General features: G+C 48.3%; 1 protein-coding gene across 2 annotated transcripts in view; it reads left to right on the top strand.

Annotated features, from left to right (window-relative positions):
• PPIL4 (peptidylprolyl isomerase like 4) overlaps nucleotides 1-19,928 on the top strand; it is a 521,963-nt gene that overhangs the window by 84,492 nt on the left and 417,543 nt on the right. The window contains exon 4 of one of the 2 annotated variants that reach the window (XM_069607668.1): nucleotides 16,325-16,442. In XM_069607668.1, coding sequence (XP_069463769.1) covers nucleotides 16,325-16,442 — 118 coding nt within the window. Of the gene's footprint in view, nucleotides 1-16,229; nucleotides 16,443-19,928 lie in introns of both variants that reach the window. The other variant, XM_069607669.1, reaches the window with a different exon arrangement.

Below are 19,928 nucleotides of genomic sequence, written 5' to 3' on the forward strand. Positions count from 1 at the left end.
AGCAGTACAACCCTGAGATGTGTGGGGCAAGTCTATTTAGAAATGATGCAGTGGGTTGTGGTGGTGCTTTTAGAAAGTTTTCAGTTAGATATGCATTTAGTAAAGTTCAGTGAAGTACTCCACTCAATCCTATTCACTAGGTTAGGCCCGGGAAAGGACCCTTGACCTAGGTTCCACCACCAGAGGTCAGGCCAGAGTTTTTTTGGATCCGGACTCCCAGTGTTCTATTATGGAGAAAAGGGGGGGACAGAAACGGGTATGTTAACTTACCCCCTCCTCCTCCCAATTCCTATTCTACCAGATACCTCTGTGGGTCTTCTGGAATCTGGTGGGGACACAATATTCTGCACCAACAAAGACCGTGTTGAAATCGGGCAGAGGAGCTTGGCTTCATGAGTCTAATCACGAGTAGATGCTGGTCAGCTCTAGGGGTCACCCTCTGGTTGTCAGCGGGCTGCTCGTCTTCATAGAAGTCTTGGCTCCAACAATGATACATGATTTCCCTGTGAAATGGATTTCGATGCAAGGTATTCCCTGACCTGAGAATGTCGGAAGAAGGCAAAAGAATCAGTGAAAAACCTAATGGCATGGCCATGTTGCGGTGCTAGCCATCTTTAGTAGCCATTCACTGTAAATGCAAAAGTGCACAGGTAAAATATAAAAACAGTAAAAATCACAGAGCTGCCACCAGCTTGCCTTGGGCACACTGCCAAAGTAACCAAAAAGCTGTTCTATAGAAGTTATACGGATACAAAGAATCAGAAATACACTTCACTGGAAGGTGATGTGTACAATTGCACACCTATAAGAATTCATAAAGGGAGAGACCTTCTCAGTACAGTCTTGGGGACTGGTCCGTTTTCCCATAAGAATGAGCAAAACCGGCAAGGGAAATAACACAAGTCTTTACTGACCTCCAAAAAGTCAGGACGGGGTTAAAAACCAGCAAAGAAAAATAGGGTCGCATAGAAATCTACAGAGGGAAAGGTGCAAAAAAGAAAATCTTTCCTTGCAGTTATTCACAGCACATAGAATTAGCTCCCGTCTCCCCTTAATGAACTTGTAAGCTATTTTTGACAACACCTCTGTAAATGGGAAGCATCCATACACAACACCTCAGCCAGTTGTCATCGAAGTGGAACAACTTAACCAAATATTAAACACTTGTGTAAAAATACGTTTTTTTTAAACATTTATTTTATTATTTTCTTTAACAATACAACCATTATTTCAATTCTGTATCCCTTAAGAATCTCGAATATCCCCCCTCCCACCCAACTTCCCAAGACCACCTAGTTCTGTTAGAATCAGCTTGTACCACGGTTAACTTGGGCTGTCCATGTTGTCGTTGGAAGAGCTGTCGTCTCTCGGGTGGAACAGTGTCTGAGCGCCACCCATTGTAGTAGGTCATCAGAAGTGTCCAGCTTTTGTTGCCGTTGTGTGTTTTCCCAAGCCCCTGTTTCTGCGGCTGACCATCTACGGAGGTCCTCCCACCAGAGTGTTATTCAAGGGCAGTGCTCCAGATAAGATTTTGAGGTGGGAGTATTTTACACACCATTTTTCAAATTAGAGAGTAAATGCAATTTCAAGAGTAAAAAATAGTTTTTTGCTCTGTAAGAGAGTAAAACATATCCAACATAGACCCAATGCATACGTAACATCAGACCCGTAGACCAAAAGAGTTGTAGATCAAAGTTGTCTGGCTTGCCTTTAACCATTTTATTACACTTGTGGAAAGTATTCTGCCATAAAATAACTTGTAAGTACATGCTACATATACATCTACATTTTCAAAATTCGGGAGCCTAGAAACTACTATAGATTGAGACTAATGTATTGCCTGCAGAGAGAGTGTGAGTAAGCAAGTGTTAACAGTACATAACTTGCTTACATTACTGTTCACCTAGGAATCCCAGGTGAGCAGTCTTGATTGCCCGATAGGTTTCTTCCTAGGCAATCAAGAATCTGCATCTCTTGCATAACACGGATCACAGCCAATTCAGCCTGTGATCGCTAATCACATCAGGGGGTGAAAGCAGTGGTGGAAGTGGAAAAAAGGAACTAGTGGTACTCTGGCTGCATCCAAAAAGGTGGAAGTGGGATGGCCGGACAGATGGGGCGGGTACGGGGGGAAGGGGGAATGGGACCAGATCACAAACCTTTGCTGAACAGTGAAGCAGGGATTTTAATCCACTCTGCAAATTTGACCACATACCTTCCAAGCTTTACTCATTACAAATAGATTGGATTTCGAGGCCTACAGACAGTAATGCTATCTTATAGAGTTCACTTACAAAAAACAAATTGCATAATAACGCAACATGACCACATGTAAATTATTACAGCAACACGTTACGCCAAAAGAATATAATTGTGGCTTTAATTTTCACTTCCTGAATGGTAAACTATAAGTCCCAAAAATCGAGTTAACCGCACTGTACTTTCAGTGAGTGTACTTTCAGTGATTTAAAACATGTAATATACGGAGATTCTTTGCAACAAACCTCCAGCTCATTGTTATTCATGATGTTGAAAACATTTGGTTAGTGACTTAAAGCAACTTTATTTTATTGCATGTCAAGCTAGTAGACATCAAGGATATAAAGCACCCATTTAATGATGTGTTTATAATGTAAACATCATTAAATGGGTGCTTTGTGTTGCTCACTTTAACTATCACAGATGTGCAAGGTAACTGGTGCTTTGCGAGCTCTTCCAGTTAGAAATGTATCATTATGCATATAATAGGCTCTGGCACTGATAAATGTTTGGAACTTGAGCACGTAACGACCTGCAGCCCCACGTGTGTCTGCCTGAGACCTGGGAAACTGGCAGTGCTGATGTCCGCCTGGGCCGATTCTTTAACTGGCTTGTGAGAATCCCCTTCAGAGAGCCTGGGTACTTTTCACACATGGCATAACGGCACACTCGGTTGCATTTTCCCTGTCCCTACTCACCAAACTAATTTCTTAGGAATCCTATAGCACCAAGAGATAATGCAATGGCAATGCACGATATAAATAAAACATTTAACAGCATAGCTATAAAGTAATGATTAACAGCTCTGACTGGCGTTATCAATTAAGCACGTGTAACAGGCAGCATAGCAACAAAGCAAGCATTCCCCAATCTACAAACATCGATTGCCCGAGAAATTATCCTGTAATGAGGCTGATGCAGTGCTGTGCGCGCTGCCTCTACCAAGGATAAACAATGACGCTAGGTTAAAAGGCATGTGTAACACACACTTTCAGGTCAAGGGTCTCCACACAGGCACATTGGCGCACAGCCTGCAATTTCACTTCAAGCCAGGACCATACCCACGCCTGTGACACCTCAGAGACTGCAAAGAGGAGCCTGGGCAAAAACCCCAAGGAGGAGTCTGCAGACTGAAAACTCCTCCACTGTACAAGGGTAAACAAAAGAGGGAATGGTCAAGGCCACCTCACACATCTTTGCCCTCGGGATCCCCACGGTGTTGGCCATTCATCATCCCAACTAGGACACACACAGTGCTGGGGATGATTTATAAAAACATCCAAGGGTTTTAAGTTCCTCAGATCTTCGAGGTATCATTGCAAGTCGGTAAAGTGAAAATAACACCCAAAATCAATACTCCTAGTCAGCATTCATAACACAAACACGCAGCTTCCTCTAGCAGTCATTCTGGAGAAACAACGAACACTGCTCCAAAAAACGGCAAACAGATTCTCCGCTTGAGTTTGGGAAATCTTAAGTGTTGAGGGTTAAAAGATTCATATGCTTGCACTATAGTGCCATCTAGTGGAGGAAAGTGTGTTTTTTTTTTTATGAAAATAAAGACAGCGTAAACAGTACGCAGTAGAAAATGAAATGCTCTGTAAGGGCTAGAATTACATGCGTAAAACGGCACAATACGCTCCTTATCTGTAGGGCTGTGCAGGGGGCTTTGGGACTTTTCCACCCCATGGCAATGCGTCTTTTCGCTAAAATATATATCAAATCTTTGAGCTTGTTCAGTGGTTTGTTCTTTTTGTTTTTTGAGTATCTGGCCAGGATGCACGCCTTTTGGTGTCTGTACGTCCAATGGTATGTCTGCCTCGGCTGCCCTTGCCTTGAGCCCAGAAAAACTGTACTGCTCGGCACCCCCAAAACATATGGGCCATTCCCTGCGCGGGTTTCGTTGCATTTGGGGCATTCGGTGACTTTCGCTCCTTGGAATTTGGAGATGACTTCTGGGGTAAGGTATGCTCTGTTAAGGGTGTAGAGCTGTATTAGTTGCAATCGGGCATTCCTGGACACTTTTTTTATGGTAATGCGTTATGGCGTCCCACTCTTTGTCCTCGAACTGTAGGCCAAGTTGTAACCATTTCGCTCTGCACGTGAGGTTTTGTTGGGTTGTGCAGCTGAGCAGAGTCTCGTAGAGCCTCGAGGTTTCGTGTCCCCCCCTCGGCGGCGCTTAGCATGCTTTCGATGACCTTGTGCGCTGTGTCGAGATTCTCGGCTGCAGGCCATCGGCTTATGATTTTGTTTACTACAGCACCGTGCAGTAAAAACTGTCCCGTTGGTATCCCAGAGGTCACTTGCAGCTCGGCGAATGTTAAGATACCCTGATCGTCCACCAGGTCTCCCAGGGTGGCGACCCAGAGGGGCTCCCAAGTGTTCCTGATCTCCCTCAGGCCTTCTGGTCTGGTCGTCATAATAGCAGCAATTAGGATCTGAGGAGAGTATGGGTCTGTTATTTTCGGGGTTTTGCAGGCCCGTTTCCAAATTTGGGTCCCTAAATTAATCAAGCGAGTCGTGCTGCCTTGATTTAGGTGTGACCCGGAGCAGGCCTTTGAGCAGAATGTGGGGGATGGCGGGCAGCAGGAGGCGTGTCAGTTGAAATGTCATCAGCCATCCATTGGATTACATGTTTCAGTTGGCTTGCTAAATAGTAAAGTTCGAAGTTGGGGACCTTCAGTCCATCTCTGTCGTAAGGTCTCTGAAGCGTTTCAAGGGCAACTCTGTGTCCCCTCTCAGGCCACAGGAATTTCCTGCATAGTTTATTTAGGTCTCTGAAGAATTGCTGAGGGATATAGTATGGAACATTGGTGAAGCAGTGTAATGGTCTGGGCAAAGCCACCATTTTGAGCAGGCCTGCTCTTCCTGCTCCCGAGGGTGGTAGCCTGGCCCAAAAATCCATAGACTTTGCTAGGCCATCTTTGGCTCTCACTGTGTTCATGACGTGTTCAGTTTTGGGGTCGCGGTGGATCATGATGCCCAGGTACTTAAAGAAGGTGGTTTCGAAGGGATTGTGTCCTCCGACGTATTCCTTATCTTAGATATCTCTTTCCAGCTTTGCTGGCCTCGGAAATTTTTTCTCTAGAGGGCGCTGCGCGTCGACGTCCGCCGAGTCGATGTCCCTCGACAGCCGCCGTATCGACGTCGACGTCATCCTGCCTATAAAGGCCGCGTGCAGCGTACGTTGCTCAGTTCCGTTTTTCCGCGCTTACTCAGTGCCTCGGAATATCGTTGCTCAGTTTCATAGAAAATCCAATTTCCTCGAGATATTCGATCCATACTCGATGGCTTCCTCGTCGGAACTGACGACCCCTCGGTCCGGCTTTAAAAAATGCCGAGACTGTGGAAAAAGATGTTGCTGACTGACCCTCACAGAGTTTGTCTGTGGTGTTTGGGAGCTGAACACCATTGTTCGGAGTGCGAGGACTGTATGTCCATGACAGCTAAGGCCCTGAAGGAGCGTAGGGGGAAGCTGGAAAAAGGTAAAACTTCTAAAGCTTATTCTTCCTCGACGAAGTCGAGACATTAGTCTCCTCGTCACCATTCGCGCTCCAGGTCTCGAAGCGGGTCCCATCACTCCTCGAGATCGAAGCACTCGAAGAGGAGACGTCGAAGATCCCCTTCTTCGTCCTCCTCTTCCTCTGTTTCACCTAAGAGAATCCCGGGCTGAATGGGAGGAATTCCGAAAAAATATGATGAGCGTCTTCGAGAACGCGGCCTCGACCCCCTCGAAGACTGCCGAGAGCGATGCTCTGGTCGAAAGACCCAAAGGTCCAAAACGCCGCGAGTCGCAGTACCCGGCGAAGGAGCTTCTTGAGCGCGTGACGAACCCTCGAGTAAAGCTAAGACCTCGAATCCTTCTTCGAAGGTTCCGTCGACGCCGAGGTCGGTGTCTTCGACGCCGTTGTCGAAGGGACCTTCGACACACAGGTCTGTCGACTCGACGACATCCTCAACACCGGCGTCGACGCCAAGGAAAGTCACGGTTGCGGCGGACCCAGTGGCTTTTCACAGGTCTTCGATGACGATGTCGTCGAGATTGTCGACATCCTCGAGCAGAATTCCAATTCTATCGAGGACCTCGAGGCCTCCGCCTTTGTTTTCGACGCCACGTTCGAAGCCTTCGGCATCAACGACATCGACGTTTTCGAGGCCGATTACAAGTTTGGCACCCTCTGCCTTGGAGATGGGTTTCACACCCTTTGTGAGTTCAGACCAATTGAGAACAATGTCCTCAATTGTGGAAGAGGGAAAACTATCTGACCAAGAAGAGACATTTGAGTTGCAGGGATCTGCAACCCCAGTTAAAGAGGAGTTATCCTCAGAGGAACGCAGATTAAAGGAACTCCATGATTCCTTACATGAGGCAAGTGGTTTAGACACTTCCCCTGAGGTGGAGTTCGCTAGGCCAGACCCGGGGGAGCATGCTGAAACCCCTTATAGAGCCTTAATGGCCAGGATCACAGAATTTATGGGGTGGTCAACACCTTCACAGGCTTTCCAACAGGATGACCTCACGGATATTCTTGATAAAGGTCCACAGGAGGATCCTGTAGTACCTTTTCATAATGCTCTTCAAAGGAAAATCATGACGAACTGGGAAACCCCAGATGTCGTCGCGGCAGTAAATAAAAAACTGTCTACTAAATACAGGGTATCTTCTGCAGACCCGGAGTTTTTGTCCAAACACCCATCCCCAGAAAGTCTGGTGGTACAGGCAGCATCTTCTACTGACATCAAGACTGCTGACCCTACTGTCCCACAGGACAGGGACGATAAAAAATATGATGCTATGGCTAAAAGTCTTTTCGGCATGTAGCATGGCGTCAAAATCTATTAATGCTACTTGCACCCTTGCTAGATTTAGCCATACACTTTGGGAGTGTGCTTCTACAGCGGCTGACGGCATCCCGGAGGGAGAAGAAAGGGAGGCGTTCCTAAATATCATACAGGACGGTAAAGACGCTATGTGCGAATACCTCCAGACGGGTATTGATTCGGCTGACAGTATCAGCAGAGCAATGGCGGCAAGTACAACAACCAGGAGATTTGCTTGGTTGAGGAAGTCTGGTTTTGCCCCAGACGTGCAAGCCAGGCTCTTGAACATGCCATTTGATGGCTCTTTTTTGTTTGGGAAAAAGGCGGATGACAGTTTACAAAAACTGCAAACATCAAAGGCAGCAGCAAAATCCCTAGGCGCTGCAATCCGTCAGACACTTTTTCGTCCCACAGGAACCTCTGCGAGAGGCAAGTCCTTTTGCTTCTACTCTGCATTCGGAAGAGGTAGAGGACGACCGGCTCAAAGGGGACAAAGAAGAACTACCCGAGGTGGACGGGGTAGATATTCAAAGGCCGCAGCAACAGCAGGTGCCTCTTTACCATCAGCATCTGCATCAGCCGCCCCAAAACCACTCTGAGGACTTCCCTCACAAGACACCTGTAGGAGGCAGGTTAACTCAACATCTGGCGGAATGGCAGGCTATCACGTCAGATGCTTGGGCATTGGAGACAGTTGCACAAGGTTACCGCCTGCCTCTCCTACGCATACCTCAGTCATCCACCGGGGATCAGCTCTCAAAAAGCTCCAGATCCGCTCCTCTTGCAGGACATTTTAGACCTGCTAGAGAAAGGTGTCATAGAACCGGTACCTGTAGCGAAGAGGAACAGGGGCTGGTACTCCCCTTACTTTCTCTTTCCAAAGAAAGACGGAGGACTGAGACCCATCTTGGATTTGCAAGAATTGAACAAATTCCTCAGGAAAGACAAATTCAAGATGGTAACTCTTTCTCAGATCCTTCAGGCCCTTCAGTTCCAGGACTGGTTGGTATCTCTGGACCTTCAGGACGCTTATTTCCATGTGCCAATCCATCTCAAACACAGGAAATACCTGAGGTTCGCAATTGGCAACTCTCATTATCAATTTCGAGTGCTGCCATTTGGGCTGACCTCCGCCCCGAGGGTCTTCACCAAGTTAATGTCGGTAGTGGCTGCACGTCTAAGGAGGGAAGGGATTCACGTCTACCCCTACCTGGACGATTGGTTGATCAGAGCTGTATCTTCGAAACAAGCTCAGATCCAGCTAGATCATGTTTGCCACTCCCTTCACAGACTGGGCTTCTCCCTTAATTTAAAGAAGTCACAAATGATACCATCACAGAGACTCCAGTTCATCGGAGCGATCCTGGACACTTCCCTGGGAAAAGCCTCGCCACCAGAGGTGAGGGCTTAAGATATTCTACAGATGGTTACCAAGTTTCAAAATGCCCAACGTCTCCCAGCCTTCGACTTTTTGAGGTTGCTAGGCCTCATGGCATCCTGCATTTTCCTAGTGCTAGAGGCTCGCCTGAGAATGAGATCCCTCCAGTGGGCACTGAGAACTCAGTGGTCACAATTCTCAGGGAGAATGACTGATCTTCTTCAGGTTCCCGACAGGGTGGCTCGAGACCTTCAGTGGTGGGCCTGTCAGGAGAACATTCTGAAAGGAGAGCAGTTTTGGCAACCCTGGCCGGAGATGACAGTAGTCACGGATGCCTCACTCACGTGGTGGGGAGCCCACGCCAACGACTTGACCATCAGCGGTCGTTGGTCTCCATCGGAGTCCAGACTACATATCAACCTGTTAGAGCTGAGGGCCATCAAACTTGCGCTGAAGGCTTTTCTGCCATCTGTACAAGGAAAGAATGTCCTGATAATGACGGACAACACAGTGGCCATGCATTACCTCAACAAAAGAGGAGGCGTAGGATCACTACCTCTGTGCAGAGAGGCGATGCAGCTCTGGTTTTGGGCAATCCAAGAAGGAATCTCTCTATCGGCAGTTCACCTAGCCGGAGAGAAGAACTTGACAGCGGACGCTCTTAGCAGGCAGAGCACAGTCTCCCACGAGTGGGAACTAGCTCAGGAAGTCCTTCAAGAGATCTTCGCCCTTTGGGGAACCCCTCAGGTGGATCTGTTCGCCACCAGTGTCAGCAGGAAGTGCGATCTGTTCTGTTCAAGGGAATTTCCCAGAAGAGGAGCTCTGGGAGACGCGTTCATAGTGGACTGGGAGTTTCCGCTTCTGTACGCGTTTCCACCGGTCCCTGTCATTCCTCAAATGATCAGGAGGTTGAGAAGATTCCGGAAAACCATGATCCTAATTGCCCCAGATTGGGCCAGGAGAACGTGGTACCCGGACCTTCTAGACTTGTCCATCTGCCCTCCAATTCGACTTCCACTCAGAGAATCCACTCACAGAAGGGAGGTCAGGTTCTCCATCCAGACATCAAAACCCTCAACCTTCACGCTTGGCTTCTGAAAGGCTGAGGTACAAGGATTGGGACCTCCCTGATGATGTTATGGAGGTGTTACTTTCGGCAAGAAGGCCAGCAACAAAATCTTCATACCGCTGCCGTTGGAACAGATTTTGCAGCTGGTGTAGAGAAAAGAATATCGATCCCTTTTCATGTGGTACACCAATGGTTTTGTCCTTCCTACTTTATTTAGCGAATTCAGGCCTTCAAGTTGGCACCATCAAGGGCTATCTCGCAGCGCTATCCATCTTTAAGCGCACTGCGGAAGAACCATCAAGTTACCCTTGGTAATACAGTTTCTGAAGGGGTTAACTAACGTTTATCCCCCAAGACCATTCCAGATTCCCCTATGGGATTTAAACTTAGTCCTAAATTTCCTGATGGGCACACCTTTCGAACCACTCCACTCTTGTTCGTTAAGATTTCTTACCCTTAAGACTGTTTTATTAATAGCACTTACATCTGCTAGAAGGGTGAGCGAGTTTCAAGCTCTTTCTTGTAAACCCCCTCATACAATCTTTCACAAAGACAGTTGTTCTGCAAGTGAAGCCTAATTTCCTGCCAAAGGTGGTTTCTTAATTTCATATCACTCAGATTACCCTTCCATCTTTCTATCCTCCTCCTCACCCCGGGAAAGAGGAAGAGAGGTTACACAGGCTGGACCCAAGAAGGGCTTTAAGTTTTTACATTAGTAGACTGGCCCTGATAAGACAAGCAGACCAGCTGTTTGTAGGCTACGCAGGTCACAAGCTGGGGTTACCGATAACTAAGCAGACCATTTCCAGATGGATCATTTTAGCCATTTTGGAATGTTATAAACTGGCAGGAAAAGAGCCCCCTCAAAATCTTAGGGCTCATTCGACCAGAGGTATTGCAGCTTCATCGGCCCTCAAAAGAGGAGTGCCGGTTAGAGAGATATGTGCGGCTGCCACATGGTCGTCCGTCCATACCTTTACACGGTTTTACTACTTGGATTCCTCCTCCAGTCAAGAGACTAGGTTTGGAAGGGCAGTATTGCACTCTATTCATCAATAAGAGGAAGCATGAAGTCAGTACTCCCACCTCCAATAACAGAATACTGCTATGGGAGCCTATCTAAGATAAGGAATACGTCGGAGGACACAATCCCTTCGAAGAACAAGTTACTTCTTACCTGGTAACGTTCTTTCGATGGGATGTTCCTCCGACGTATTCCTTATCGACCCTCCCATCCATCCCTGCAGTACTACTTCCCTTGTTGTTGCAGCTTATGCTCCTTCAGGGTGATTAGTCTAGTCCAGAAAGAATTATTGTGGGCTACAAAACGGAACTGAGCAACGGACGCTGCGCGTGGCCTTTATAGGCAGGATGACGTCAACGTCGATAGGGCGGCTGTCGAGGGACATCGACTCGGCGGATGTCGACGCGCAGCGCCCTCTAGAGAGAACATTTCCGAGGCCAGCAAATCTGGAAAGAGATATCGAAGATAAGGAATACGTCGGAGGAACATCCCATCGAAAGAACGTTACAAGGTAAGAAGTAACTTGTTCTTCCCACTTAAGGGCTAGGGTTGGGAGGCTGTCAGTGCTGGGCACGCTTAAGGCCGCCAGGGGGTAAAGGCAGGATTTGTCATGGTTGATCTGTATCCCCGTATATCTATGGACCCCCTCCAAGGTCTCGAGTATGTAAGGTAATATATGTTCAGGGGCTTTTAAGTAGAGGAGCATGTCGTCCGCGTACATAGAGACTAAGTGGGTCGCCCTATCCATCACTATGCCCTCATCACTATATTCTTGCCTTAAATATGCTGCTACTGGTTCAATAGCTATAATGTATAGCATGGGGGAGAGCGGGCATCCTTGCCGGGTGCCCCGGTAAAGGTTCCATTTATCCAAGAAAGTGCTGTTGGTTCTCACTCTGGCGGTGGGGTCTGTGTATGTGAGTTGAACTCACTTTAGGAACGCTGGCCCTATTCCCATCTTGGCAATGGTGGCATGTAGCCATCTCCACCGGACCAAATCGAATGCCTTAGAGGCGTCCAGGGACGCAACCACGCATTTCTCTGGCCTGTTATTGGTGCTGTGTATAACATGGTGCAGCTTATGCAGGTTTTCAGTGATGGATCGGCCAGGCACATACCCTGTCTGAATGTGGTGAATCAGTATCGGGATGGTTTTTTGCAGCCTCCTCACTAGCAGTGCCGTCAGTATCTTGTCTACATTCAACATGGAAAGGGGCCTATATGAGCCACATTCTAAGCCGTCTTTGTTAGGTTTTAGTAGTGGGATGATTAGGGCTTCTCTCTTGGTGTTTGGGAGGGTGCCCACTTCATATGCCTCGTTGTATACTTGGGCCAATAGTGGGGCTAGTATGTCCTTGTATGTTTTATAGAACTCTCCCGGGAGCCCATCGGGTCCTAGAGCCTTCCCCGAGGGTAGTGATCTGATGGTGGCCATGACCTCTTCTGGGGTGATGGGCTCTTCTAAGGTCTCGGCTGTTTATCTAGGTTTGGCAGCTTGATGATGTCCAGGACATCTTCATATCTCGGTGTCTGTTGGTGGGGGCGGGGGGGTCAGAGTAGAGGACCTGATGGTACTCAGTGAATGCCTGCTTTATTTCCGCCTGTGTGTGTGCGACCGAGCCGTACAAACCCCCCCCCTCTCTCCCCAACCCAACCCCCGACCTGGAAGATGGGCTTCCTGGGGACCTCTTGCTTGTAAAGCCATGCTAGTAGCTTCCCAGGTTTATCCCCCATTACATGACTCCTTTCAATATATTTTGTGTGACTGAGTTTTCCCAATTACTCCCAGTATACTAGACAAGCTTGCTTAAGTTCTAACACTCTTTGTATGTGGGCTGGGTAGGGGAGGTCCTAGCCTCCAGTTCCCTCAGCTCATCTTTAGCGCATGCAAGCATGGTCACTATGGGCTTTTGGGCTCCCCCTGTGGCCCCTATAATTTCCCCTCTCATTACCACTTTGTATGCTTCCCATGCCGTGCTAATGTGTTGGACGTTGTCTAAGTTTGTTTGCCAATAGTCTGTTGTGCCTTGCCTGCTTTGTCCGCAGAACGCTCCGTCCAGCAGTGCCTCGCTTCTGAGTCTCCATTTGGACAGCACTCTGGCCTGGTATTGTGTGTTCTCGAACGAGGCCAGGTGTTTCTCACTCACAAAAATGCAGTAGATTCTAGTGTGGAGGTGAGTAAAAGGAGTACCCTCTTTCACCGGCATGTTGTTCTCTCCAGAGGTCTTTCAGAGCCAGTTGTTGTGTTAGTGCATTCAGTATTTTGGCAGGGGGGGCGGGCGTTTTTGTTGTCTGATCTGTCAATGCGGGGGTCTAGGGTGCAGTTGTGATCTCCTCCCCATATGAGGATGTTGTCTCTGTATGGGCCCAGTCGTGTGTACAACAAGCAGAAAAAGACAGAGGCGTCATGGTTAGGGGCGTATGTGTTAACCAGGCAAAGTTCCTTCCCTTCGATGGTGCCTTGTGTTAAGGCCATTCTGCCTTCATCATCTGTTTTTAGTTTGTGTCAGTTTGATGGGGATGGTTGGGGCAATCCAAATTAGGACGACTCTAGCGTTATGTGGAGTACGTGGTGTCTACTAGAGTTCCCCTCCATACTTTAGCTAGTGCTGTTAGCTTTTGTGCATTCAGGTGGGTCTTCTGCAGGAGGGCACTTCCTACTTTGCAACGTCTCAAAAGTATGAATACGATGTTGCTTGACGTAGCTGTTCATTCCTCTGACGTTCCATGATCTGATTCTGATTTTGTCATCCATGGGCTTGGTGTGGTTGCGAGCTAGTAGGTGGCCCGTGGGGCGATTCGGCTTTCTGATCTGGCGATTCATCATACTTTGGGTGGTCTTGGTTCATTCCATATAAAACTTTAACTGGGTTCCCAACTTGGGAATTCCCTTCCCCGTGAGCATTAAACTTTTACTTTCCCCATAACAAAACAAGTCTAGCGAGGTTTCCCCCGTTCCGACTACCCCGTTTCCGCTCCATTGGACCTGGGTCTCTTGGTGCCCTACGGGCGGGTTATCTACCCAAACTGTTTCTGGGGGTAGGAATTGGTTTGCTTCAGATGGTGCCGATTGAGAAGCAGTGGCTCCGGTTAAATCGAAGTTGTAGCGGTTTGTACTGTGGTGCAGCGTCTCTTGGGTGCGCTGCCTGGAGATTGTAGGGGTTGTCTCTTATGGTGCTGTTTGCCGTGGTTTGCGCTGTTTCACCTCGAGGTCAGGGACCTGCTCTCTGTCCATCCACTCGCTGACTACGGCGGGCGTATCGAATAAGTGGGCCTTGCTGTTGTGCAGGACTTTCAATCTTGCTGGGTAGAGAAGCATGTAACGCAGGCCCGCATTTTTCAATCTAGCTTTGGTGTGGATAAACTGGGCTCTACTAATTTGGAACTGTAGAGTATAGTCTGGATAAATGGCGACTTTTGCAGAGCCTCTTTGTATGCAGCCGCCCGATCTTGAGAAGGCTAAGATAGTTTCTCTATCTTTGTAATTGAGGACTTTGGCTATTATTGGTCTGGGTGAGTTCCCCGGTGGCGGCCGCTTGGCGAGGGATCGGTGGGCTTGCTCAATAGTGAAGCCTTGCAATAGTTTCCCGGCTCCAATTTCTTGAAGTAGGAGGTCTTCGACATAGTTCGTGGGGTCGTTGCCTTCGATGCCCTCTGGCAGGCCTATAATTCTGATGTTATTCCGGCGCGCCCGCCCTTCTGCCTCATCAGCTCTGTCTTCCAGGTTTTTTACTTTCTGCGCTAGGGCATCTACTTCTTTTAGAAGCTGGGTTTTTGCCTCAGTGTTCTTGTGCACTTGGGTTTCCAGGACTTCCATTCTACTTGCTACGGAGCGCACATCTTGCCGTAATAAGTTTGTCAATTGAGACAGCGTCGATTTTGCTTTCCATAGTTTTCTGAAGCATCATGATTGCCTCCAAGAACTGCGAGTTCGCCGGTTCTGGGGGCTCAGTGTTCGACGTCTCCACATTGGTGGTACAGGCATCTGGTCTGGTTGTGCCAGTGGCTGCATAGGTCTCCATGGTGGTTTGTTTGTGCTTGCTTCTTGCCCCTTTTGTGGTCATCCCCCTGAAGGCAGGTGGGCCCGCCGGGTCTCCTCAGCGGCTGTCTAGTGGTAGTAGAGATGGCTCACTTAGAGGTAGCACGGGTACAGCACACTTCCTGGGGCCTATCTGGCTCGAGTACATCACGCACTATCCTTTTGGTGAGCGTGGGGTGGATTGATGTATTCTCTATGGTGTTGGGCCGTTGTGCCTCTGTGGTGTGCAGGGCTCGCGGATCGGGCTTCTCTTGTCTTGTTTGGCGGGGTGCCCCTGTGTTAGTCACTGCAGTGCACGAGGGGGGGACAGGGGGAGCACGCTGTTTCAAGGCTTCCCGCACCGGTACTGTCTGGCAGGGTGCTATGTTTTCTGCAGGGCCGGCTACAGTGGCCGCGGTGAATCACTGTGGACCGCGTGGTACCAATGTGTGTTGCCCAGCGCTGGGTGCGGTTTGTGGCTGCAGGATGTGTATGTCCTGTAATCAGGGGCCTCTGTGGGGGCAGCGCCGCTTATGTGTTGCGTTATGGCAGTGGTGTTCGCGGGGCCCCCTCCCCGCCGGCTCCTTACCCTGCGTCTTCAGGCAGAACTGCAGGGCTTCTTGGATCGCCAGGCCGGGGTCTCGGCCACGGTCCGGCGTGTTGATCTGTTCGGTCACAGCTTCCCGGGCGCGCTCCGGGCTTCCTCCTTCATACGCTTCAGGCTGCCTCGCCCAGGCTCCTCGCTACCTTTCCTCCGCGAGGTCGACAGCCGGCGCTGTAGCCACCCGCCTCGCTTCTATAGACCAGTGTGGGGCTTGGAGGAGCGGGTCCGGGTCCCTATGTGCTGGGGTCGCTGTTCTCTCTGTTCGCGGTGGGGGGCACCCAAACACCCTGGCGCCGGCGGCGCTGTCCCAGCAGGTTATAGGTGCTCCCAGGCAAGTTTGCGCCGTCTGCAATCTCGGGCGCGGGGTCCGACAATGAGGCAGGTCACTTGGCGGCTGCCATTTTCCTGGGCTCGCCGTTCTTCGTCACACAGTGCGGTGTCTCGCCAGTGGATCGTAGCAGATTCAAACTTCGGCCAGGGGTGCTCGAGGCATTTGTCTGCAGTTGTGGTGATTTTCGGTCGCTTTTGTAATTTATAGCTTAAGTTTGCAGCAGTTCAATGGCACATCAAGCAGAGCTGCCCGAGACATGTCTTCCCTACATGGCGGTTAGCCACGCCTCCCTGTAAAAATACGTTATTGTAAAAATACGTTACATACATGTAGTAGAAACATGTACCTACCTCCTGAATCTGGCCTTAGAGTATGCACTGAAGTGATTGCAACAGCATTGAATTGTCAGTGTAGATGGCACCTTTTCGGACACAGTTCATGTGACCCATTTACTCAACGTATTTAATCTGCTTACAGTACCTCTAATAGTGCTTACTTTACTGATGGAGATTTAAATAAAGGCACATATTCACCAACAATACAATAAAACCATATTTGACTAAAAGGTTTTGTGTGCTTTTTGTGGAAGCAACACAATTGTAAATGCATCTGCAGGATTGGTGGACACACATGAATTAAAAGAATTGAAAAATGAATGTGCTGTGTAACACACAGGGGGAGAACTGCTTCTTTTAGTAACATTGCTTTGTTTTTGTTTTGTTCAGGTGTTATGTACATAGTTGGTTGCATTACCAGCATGGCATAACACTCCTGATTTTTCACTGCTGGTTTCCAACATACTTATTGGATGTGTTCTCAGCAAACTGTATGGCGATCAGGCTCGATATTTTGAGAGCGAGAAAGTGCCACGAATCAAGCACAAGAAGAAGGGAACAGTCTCGATGGTGAACAACGGGAGTGATCAACATGGGTCTCAGGTGAGCTGGGCAAAGGTGTGGGTTAGAGATGCAAGTCTCCCATCTTCTATTGCCAGAGAGTGTGAATGGGCAGCCATTTGGCTCCCAGTTTCTGGTCTGTCGTTTTCTATGCTTTCATTGGATTTGTTCTCTGCAAATTTGCATTTGTTTAACTATGGTCTCTCGTATGGAACAAAATACTCTAAATCAAATCTTTGAACTCCATAGTCTACATTGGTATTATCTGTTAATTAAAGCTATTTTCCTGTGTTCTACTTGTTAGTTCTCCACATACTCTAGGCATTGTATTTCAAAAACCCCAGCCTGATATAGTGCAATTGCCTTTGGTTTATCCTAGAATAGATGCAGACTGGGGCCAGTGACGTGTACTCTAAATGGCCTGAGGCATTTTACTGCCAATGAATTCCCTTTGCTATAACCATACAATTTTTCAGAATGGGAAATACCCCTTGATGTTTATCGTCCTTAATCGAATGGATTGTGTCCTCCAACGTATTCCTTATCTTTGATAAATCTACTTCCAACTTTTTTTTCACAGTAGAGGGCGCTGCGTGTTAGTGTAGAACCGAGCGCCGACGTCACCATAGGTATAAATAGTCTTGCCCAGCGTCCGTTGCTCAGTTCCGTTTTTCCGTGCTTCGTGAGCCTCGGTGACGCAACGCTCGGTTCTACACTATTCGAAAAATCTTTGAAATTAGTAGAAAATCGAAAATATCGACTGTGGCATCTTCGTCCGAAGCATCAATGCCACGATCCGGCTTCAAAAAATTGCGATTGTGGAAAGATGTCACTAACTGATCCTCACAGAATCTGTTTGTGGTGCCTGGGATCAGAGCACCAGTGTTCGGATTGTGAGGACTGCATGTCTGACGGTGAAAGTCTTGAAGGAGCGTGATGGGAAGTTACAAAGAGGTAAGGCTGTTAAATCTTCTACCCCTTCAAAATTGTCCTCGGCTGATTCGAGACATTTGTCTCCTCACCGTCAAAAGAAATATTCCCGATCAAGATCTCGAAGCGGTTCCCATCACTCTTCGAGATACTCTAAGAAGAGGCGTCCTAGATCTCGCTTCCTCAAATTCCACGGAAAGGGTCACCGCCCCACCTGCTCTCCGACTAAGTGGGAAGAATTTCGTAAAAAGATGCTTAGGGTCTTAGAGAAAGCGGCCTTGACCCCCCTCGGAGATGCCTAAAGGTGATACTCTGGGTGAAAGACCCCAAAAAACAAAAACTGAGTCGTTGAACCCAGCAGGCAAAAATCCTCGAGCGCCATGAACCCTCGAGTAAAGGTAAAACATTGGATAAGGCTGCGTCATCGACGCCATCGTCTAAGGTACCTTCAACGCACAAATCTGTTATCGATGCCGTCTTCGCCGCCGTCGACCCCGATGAAGTATACGGCCTCAAACGTCAACTACGCCACGGCATCAGAGGTGTTGAAGGTTCTGACCAAGGCGTCGAGAGTGGCTTCGACACCGAGTAGGATTCCGGTCCTCAAGTACATTGAGGCCCTTTTGACGCCTTTTGCGGTTTTGTCGAGACCTGCGCCTACAACCACGTTTTCACAAGCAGTAACCACCAATTTGGCTCCTTCTCTGGAAATGGGTTTTACTCCTTATCCAAGATCTGATTATTTCAGAGCTTTATCCTCTATATATGAGGAAGGGGAGGACTCTGACAATGAGACCTTTTGGTTTACAAAGAACAGTACCCATTCCAGAGGAACTAATTTTAGGAGAAAATAGATTGCAAAATCTACAAGAGTCTTTACAAGATGCCAGTGGCATAGATACCTCTCCAGAGGCAGAATTTGCTACACCAGAACCTGGAGAACATGCAGAAATACCTTGGAGCCCTTATGGCTAGAATTATGCAATTTATCGGGTGGACTACGCCTGCTCCCTCTATCCAGCAAGATGATCTTACTGATATCTTGGATAAAGGGGACCAAGAGGACCCCATCATCCCTTTTCATGCTGCATTGCAGAGGAAAATATCTGCAAATTGGAAGACACATTAAGTTATCCCTGCAGTAAATAAAAAAACTCTCTGCTAAATACAGTGTGTCCGCTTCAGACCCTGAATATCTAAGAAAGCACCCAACTCCAGAGAGTTTAGTAGTGCAGGCAGCAACGTCGTCAAATAGTAAGTCTGCATACCCCACTATACCACAAAACAGAGATGACAAAAGATTTGATGCCATGTCAAAAAAGTCTTTTCAGCATGCTGTATGGCGCTTAAGTCTATCAATGCCACTTGCATGCTAGCGAGATTCAGCCACACCCTTTGGGAGTGTGCTTCATCAGCGTCTGACTGTCTCCCGAAGGGGAGGAACGAGAAGCATTCTTGAACATCAAGGATGGGAAGGATGCAATGTGGGAGTCCCTCCAAACAGGCATCGACTCTGCTGATAGCATCAGCAGAGCCATGGCGGTGAGTACCACAATCCGCAGATTTGCGTGGTTGCGGAAGTCTGGTTTTGCTCCTGATGTGCAAGCCAGACTTCTGAATATGCCCTTTGACGGCACTTATCTTTTTGGCAAAAAGGCTGACAGTCTGGAGAAATTGCAGACCTCAAAAGCAGCAGTGAAATCACTTGGGGCTGCGCTCCGGCAAACTCCAAATCTCCCCACAGTTGCATCCTGGAGGGAGAAGGGGGGAGTGGGGGCGGGGGGGGGTGGAAGTTCTTTCCTTTTTAAACTTCGCATTCGTAAAAGGCAGAGGACAGCCAGCTCAAAGGGGCCAGAGACTATTCACCCGTGGTGGACGGGTCAAAGGTACCAAACCCGCATCAGCAGGTGCTACTTTACCCTCAGCATCTGTGTCAACTGCTTGTAAACCCCTCTGAGGTCTCACCTCACGAGACACCAGTAGGAGGTAGGTTAACTCAACATCTGACAGAATGGCAGGCTATTACATCAGATGCTTGGGCATTGGAGACAGTTGCCCAAGGTTACTGCCTGCCTTACCTACAAACACCTCAGAGTCATCCACCAGGGAACAACTTTTTCCAGACCCGCTCCTTGTGCAGTAGATTTAAGACCTGCTAGAGAGAGGTGGCATAGAACCGGTACTGGTACCTGTAGCGGAGAGGAACAAGGGTTGTTATTTCTTCTATTTTCTAATACCGAAGGACGGAGGATTGAGACCCATCTTGGACTTGCGAGAATTGAACAAATTCCTCAGGAAAGACTAGTTCAAGATGGTAACCCTTTCTCAGATCCTTCAGGCCCTCCAGCTTCAGGACTGGTTTGTATCTCTAGACCTTCAGGATGCTTACTTCCTTGTGCCAATCCATCTCAAGCACAGGAAGTACCTGAGATTCGCAATTGGCAACTCTCATTATCAATTTCGAGTTCTGCCATTTGGTCTGACATGCGCCCGAGGGTCTTTACCAAGCTAATGGCGGTTGTGTCTGCAAGTCTAAGGAGGGAAGAGATTCACGTCTAACCCTACCTGGACGACTGGTTGATCAGAGCAGTGTCCCCG

This window comes from Ambystoma mexicanum, chromosome 4q, assembly GCF_040938575.1.
Source record: "Ambystoma mexicanum isolate Mex_15411 chromosome 4q, UKY_AmexF1_1, whole genome shotgun sequence".
NCBI classification, from domain to species: Eukaryota; Metazoa; Chordata; class Amphibia; order Caudata; family Ambystomatidae; genus Ambystoma; species Ambystoma mexicanum.